General features: G+C 41.6%; 2 protein-coding genes across 2 annotated transcripts; one reads left to right on the plus strand and one right to left on the minus strand.

The window, feature by feature from the left end:
• Positions 1-1696: 1696 nt before the first annotated feature.
• LOC138307093 (uncharacterized) lies at positions 1697-2395 on the plus strand. The gene is made up of 2 exons (XM_069247723.1): positions 1697-1807; positions 2018-2395. Exons 1-2 carry the CDS (start codon positions 1697-1699, stop codon positions 2393-2395), a joined length of 489 nt encoding a protein of 162 aa, XP_069103824.1.
• A 1867-nt stretch (positions 2396-4262) lies between these two features.
• Positions 4263-5051, minus strand: LOC138307094 (uncharacterized). Its single transcript, XM_069247724.1, has one exon. It carries the CDS (start codon positions 5049-5051, stop codon positions 4263-4265), a length of 789 nt encoding a protein of 262 aa, XP_069103825.1.
• Positions 5052-6740: the final 1689 nt, after the last annotated feature.

Raw genomic sequence — 6740 nt, forward strand, 5'->3', positions numbered from 1 at the left:
AATGCAGTAAAGCAATTTCGATAAATTAACCGATGAAATTTGGTTTTATTTTAATATGAACTGAAACAACTAAAATAATATAACGTTACTATTATAATATAATCAACTTCCATATGTAAACTAGTTAATGAGCAATTTAATTTGAATCTGGACATAGGTATAGCGCACACATGTACTTGCTAATGTAGGATTTAATCGTTTTTACTTAAAATGTTAAACATAATGTTACATTTTTAGACACGTTATGTTTAAGAAATAAGTTTAGCTTGGGGAAAATAAAACGACATGCTAGTTAGTTATTATAGACTTGTGGCTCGGCATGTAGTGTTTCATAAATCTTAAGCATTCGACTATTGCGACGAACAAAGCAAGTTGAAATCTATTGGTAATGAGATTGTTATTAAATTCACGCATATAAATATTGTCCTTATTTAGTTTCTTATAATTGTGGCTAAGTATCGACATTTGAATAATATATGTTATATAAAATTAAATGATGTATGGGTTATACTTACCTTGGCGATCCCCGTCTTCCTATTAACCTTGTTTCATTTTTTTCAGTAATTATATGAACATATTACTTCCGGGTTGTACGTTTTGGCAAACGTTAGTGACATAGGCTATATTTGAAATACAATGTGTAACGTGTTTTAATTAGGCAGTGGATAATTTACATAGTGATATTATGTTTCGATAAGCTTATTTTTTTAATCAGATCACGCATATAATGATAATGGTAACCATTGATCAACACACAACAACATATGCAAATATAAATTACCATAGGTCTTAGTTGTAATAATATGGTATCCCTACACTCGTAGACATACATCGGTAAGCTTTTCATATCTTGGTATGTATACGAGATTACACTTTATTTAATTTTTAATTTATGCTTAATTAAAAAATAATTTAATTACAACACAACTACACAACAGCTTGGCAAAGACTGTAGGTCGGGATTGTCACTGGGTGCACGATATCAGTCATACTCTTTGTAGCAGCGATGAACTTAATCATCAAAGCTGTTGAGAAGATGAGTAGGGGTCCGTACCTGTCGACAGGCAGCAGGCAACCTCCAACCAGAGCGTTTATGGACGATATGACGGTGACGACGAAGACGGTGGTAGAAGGAAGGTGGACTCTGAGAGATCTAGAAGAGCAGATCACTTGGGCCCGCATGAGGTTCAAACCAGCCAAGTCCCAAGGCAGAAGAATGGATGAAGGCAGTTGAGAAGAGTGGACTCCCAAGGAAATCCAAAGCCTGGATATACCTGCATGGCGTACTACCCAGATTCTTGTGGCCATTGCTTGTCTACGAAGTACCACTTATATCTGTAGAGGCAATGGAGAGGATGATCAGTGGACACCTTCGAAGATGGCTGAACATTCCACACAGCTTCAGCAGTGTAGGCTTGTACAGGTCAGGGACCAAACTCCAACTCCCGCTAAAATCGTTAACGGAGGAGTTCAAGGTTACCAAAGTACATCAAGTCATCATGTTGATGACAAGGTCAGAGAAGCGAGAGTCGTTACACGAACAGGAAGAAAGTGGGACGCTAAACAGGCTTTGAAGGAAGCAGAGGCAAGACTTCGGCATGGTGATATCGTAGGGTCCGTGGCATCAGGTCGTCTTGGCCTGGGAACCATCACAAGGCCAAGGCGGTAAAGGGGAAACCAACGGACACGTAGGGACATGGCCCAGGCAGAGATTAGATCGATGGATGAGGAGGCTAGGCAGGTGAAGGCAGTGAGCATGAGACAGCAGGGCAGCTGGACTCACTGGGAGGGAGTGAGGCAGAGGAAAGTATCTTGGAATGAAGATGGAAGGTCACAGACTTAGCTTCCTGCTGAAGTCAACCTACGATTTACTGCCAAGCCCAACCAACCTATTCACCTGGGGAATCAATGACAACGTTGAGTGTGTACTTTGCAGGAACCAGCTAACCTGGTACATGTCCTCACATCATGCCAGGTGGCACTTTCAGATGGAAGATACACATGGCGCCACGACTAGGTCCTCAAGGAGGTAGCAGCAAGTCTAGACCGTGCAAGGAGGAAAAAGCGGACGATATCGAAAGGGCCAAAGTTTGTCACATTTCTGAAGTCTGGAACCCGGGCTACAGGAAGCGTAGAGGCTGGTGGGATACTCGCAACAGCAAGAGACTGGGAAATGAGGGCAGACATCCACCAGAAGATTGGTTTCCCAGCAGAGGTGGCTTCAACACCACTCCGCCCCAATGTTGTGTTATGGTCCCGCAGCTCTAAGCAAGTAGTCTTGGTGGAACTAACAGTACCATGGGAAGACAGGATGGAGGAGGCCAACGAACGGAAGCAGCAGAAATACCAGCAGCTGGTGGAAGAATACCAATATCGAGGATGGAAGACATGGTGATTACCGATAAAGGTCGGATACAGGGGTTTCCTCGGCCAATCATTTAGTAGAGCCCTACGCTTTTTACATGTAGGGGTAACGGGAGCAGACCGGAGGAACCTGATAGCAGCAGTTAGCAGGCAGGCAGAAGTTGCTTCCAGTTGGATCTGGAGGTAGAGGGAGGAGAAGTGAATTGGTCACCAGCAACAGTGCTAGCCTCAAGGTGACGAATAGCAGAAGGACAGACATCGCTGCCCGATGAGGGGACCGACCAACATTGGAGTCATTTGATGTATTTAAGGTATGGAACAATACATCCATTAAAAAAACCACACAGAGTTTCAATAAAAAAAAAAATAAAAACACATTATTCCGAAAAAACCCTGAAAAAAAACCCGATTGCATCAGTAAAATATCACGAAATATATGTTAATATTTTTATAGTTCTTTCTTTATTTTATTATCAAAAAGAGTCCATTTTGAAACGATTATTGGGATTGGGATATCTGACTTACCAATATAAAAAGTAGTGGATTGAAAGTTGAGGAATGGATGTTCAACTTACCTTGACAATGGCGATACAATAAATTGTTGGTCAAAATTTATTTTGAACCTAAACATCCATGTAGTACATCATATGTTGCTTTAGTGTTGGTTTAAAGGGACCACAGAATCAAACCAAAAATAGATTTCTGGAAAAACTCATTTGATAAAGAGTAGAATGTTTCGGAGGCTGCTTATTGGGTATCACTGGTGCATCAGTTTCAAATGTTCAATGTGTTGGTAGGCAAATATAAGGTAGATGCTAAATGTGGTGTTTATGACATGACTCAGATTTCTGTAGGTTCACTTGTTTATTTCGAAAATCTCCCCAGAGGAAGGTACATCTGTTTACATTGAACTTCCCGGAGGAAGGTATTCGATTCACAGAACTCCCCGGAGGAAGGTAAAAGACTACAACATATGAAAATAAAGTCACAATAAGACAGATGTACAATGTGTCCTTATAACTACACATGCCTAATTGAAACTTAATATATCTCAGTACCCTCAATACTTTGATAACTATACACATAATTGACTAGAGATATTAAGTGTAAATAATGAGATATGAGAACAAAATTACGCATGTAAATTACCTGGATTTCCTATTTGACAATATTTCTATATATGAACACAATATATATGCATTCACCTTCAGACAGAATGTCTCTAAGTACATTATTTATAATAAATTGTTATCTATAATAAAGTTTGCCTAGTAAGACATTTCGTCCCATGTATAGACATGTAATTATACGAGGACGAATTGACTAAATTATACTTCGATCGAAACAGTAATTATATCTATCTAAAAGGCTTATTCACATTATACCTTTCTAGTAAAATATGACTTACGAGCACTGAACATGTGCTCCAGCAGACGATACATGATCAACGATAATCAAATGACTAAAAAATTAAAATGGCAAATAAACTATCGTGAAATAATCACAATGACTGAATAATGTTTCCAATCATATAGTAGACAAAAATACATATAAACAATCTATGGACAGGGAATAAACCTACCCTGTGGGGGACCTAAATTTTCCTTTGATTTAGCCGTGGCCCGGCATGTTGACAACCTGAGTCGAATCTAAAATTTGGCTAGACTAACATCCGGACTGCAAATTCAGGAAAGTTCCGGATTGCAAATAAAATTGTAATAAAATACAAAAAGTCTAAATTTAGGAACATGACACTCCCCTCCTGATATATCTATATCACTACTTAAACAAAAATGTTATGTTCAATGCAAAAAAACTTAGGTAATATCACATAAAAGAATGTCTGAATGATTCTTATACAAGCAAAGAGTATTTTCACATTTGTTCATTCCTTGAAGTCACTCTGGGCTGGTAAGAAACACAACTTCGGTAACTGGTCTGACAAAGTATGTCGTTTTGCCATCTCTGACCACACGGATTTCCACTTTTCGCACTAATTTGTCTTCACTTATGAACACACGGTTAACAACTGCAAGAGGCCATTCCATGCGCGCGACACTCCGATCCTTCATAAGAACGATGTCCCCTTCTTGAAGATTCCTCTGCGGTTTCTGCCATTTGGTACGCGTCTGCAAGTTGAGGAGGTACTTTCTCCGCCATTTCTTCCAAAACTCTTCAGCCAGTACTTGGACACATTTCCACTGATGTCTGTAAAGGTCTTTCTGGTTGAGATGTTCACAACACACTGAAGATGGGCATGAGGTCTTCTGAGTCAGTAGCACAGATGGTGAAAGTACAGTGGCGTCTTGAGGATCACTAGACACAGGTGCGATAGGTCTTGAATTAATGATGGCCACTACCTCTGCCATCAAAGTGGTAAGTATTTCATGAGTTAGAGCTCTACCCTTCATGTCTATCAGCATGGAGTCTAAGATCCTTCTCGCTGTGCCAATCATGCGTTCCCACGCGCCGCCCATATGGGACGCGTGTGGCGGGTTGAAGCGCCAGACAGTACTGTTCTCTAACATGTAATTAGCAAATTTAGGTTCATCCACGTTGATTGTCTGAAAACCCATGATTTCTGTAGATCCTACGAAGTTAGTTCCATTATCAGAGCGAAACTCTCGTACAGGTCCGCGAATAGAGAAGAACCGGCGTAAGGCGTTAATAAAAGACGATGATGACATCTTTTCAATAACCTCTATATGAACAGCTCTTGTTACAAGACAGGTAAAAAGCACAGCCCATCGTTTAGACAGTGCAGTGCCCCCTCAAGTGCGTCTGGAAGAAATGCTCCATGGGCCGAAAACGTCTACAGCTACATACGTGAATGGCGCACATGGCTCAAGTCTATCAGGCGGAAGATCTGCCATTTGCTGATGACTAAGTTTCCCGCGAAGTCGATGACATTCCATGCATGCTTGGAGGATTGAGGAAATCAAACGTTTGGCGCCGGTCACCCAGTAACCTCCTGATCGTACAGCACCCTCGGTCAGATGCCTACCCTGGTGACTGACCTCTGCATGGAGGTGTTCGACAAGAAGTCGAGCCACATGATGTTAACCTGGCACTATAATTGGATTTCGCTCTTCCAGAGAAAAGTTTGAACGGTTGAGAAGACCACCAACTCGAAGAATGCCGTCCTGGTCCAGAATCGGTGTTAAGGATGAGATGCTACTATTAGTAGGTACTGCCTTTGATTCCCTGAGACACCGTAATTCCTCATTGTAGACCTGTTCCTGAACATCTTTGAGGATGAAAATCTGAGACTTTTCAATAAGTTCTGGGGTGAACTGTCTGGTTCCTCCCACGGAGGGGGTTTCCTGATGATTGCAAGGGACTTGAGGTTAGCGATGCCGCTTATGAATGATTTCCAAGTAGAGAAATGTTTGATCCGTTCAGCTCCGATACAAAGTGATGGGGAAGATGAGGTTTTGAGGACCTGGACTTCTGGTCTAACCTCTAGGTCATGTGTCGGTTGAACAAGTGGATATATTCCAGTCTCAGACGTACTCTTTTCCTCCGCCAAGACACTTGTTCCATTGAGCCACATACTTTCCTGCAGATCACAAGCATTTACACATCTACTTCCTTCATCAACAGGGTTACTTTCAGAAGGAATGTGACTCCGCTGGGTTGGTTTCGTAAAGCTGATGATCCTGTCCACCCGATTGCCTACATAAACGTAAAACCGTCTAACTCTGTTGTGTAGATATCCAAGCACTACCATACTGTCTGAATAAAAGTGCATGTTTTCAGATGGAATGTCCAATTGCTCATTTATAGTACGACCAAGCTCTGTCGCTAAGACCGCTGCACAAAGCTCGAGGCGCGGTATTGTATGTCCATGTTGTGGTGCTGTCTTTGCCTTTCCCAACAAGAAGCTCATACAATGCTGATTGCTGGTCTGAAGGAAGGCCAGTGCTGCTACAGCATCTTTTGAGGCGTCTGAGAATATGCAAACCTTCTTCTCCAAATCCTGATAAATGGCGCCAGGAAAGTATAGTCTAGGGACAGAACATGTGCATAGTCTCTCGAGGGAATTGCACCATGCTTCCCATTCTTGTCTTCGTTCCTCTGGTAAAGGCTCGTCCCATTTGGGTGATGATCCCACAAGATCTCGGAAAAGCAGTCTTCCTCGCACAATCACTGGAGCTGCAAATACTATGGGGTCATAGATACCGTTGATAATCGATAGAAGACCTCTTTTTGTGTAAGCCTTTTCAGTGACTCCCGCGCTAAACATAAATGAGTCTAATGAGTCTAATGTCAGATTCCAGTGCAACCCGAGGCTTCTCTGTACTGACGGGCAGTCCGTTGTAAGATCAAGATCTCTAATATCTCCAGCTATGTCATCTGGCTGGAACGTAACGGTT

This window comes from Argopecten irradians, chromosome 14 (genome assembly GCF_041381155.1).
Source record: "Argopecten irradians isolate NY chromosome 14, Ai_NY, whole genome shotgun sequence".
NCBI classification, from domain to species: Eukaryota; Metazoa; Mollusca; class Bivalvia; order Pectinida; family Pectinidae; genus Argopecten; species Argopecten irradians.

Coding starts and splice junctions, on each gene's coding strand:
- LOC138307093 (XM_069247723.1), top strand. CDS start 1,697: ATGGCCCAGGCAGAGATTAGATCGATGGATGAGGAGGCTAGGCAGGTG. Junction 1,808..2,017: donor AGGGAGTGAGGCAGAGGAAA/GTATCTTGGAAT, acceptor CGCCACGACTAG/GTCCTCAAGGAGGTAGCAGC.
- LOC138307094 (XM_069247724.1), bottom strand. CDS start 5,051: ATGTCATCATCGTCTTTTATTAACGCCTTACGCCGGTTCTTCTCTATT.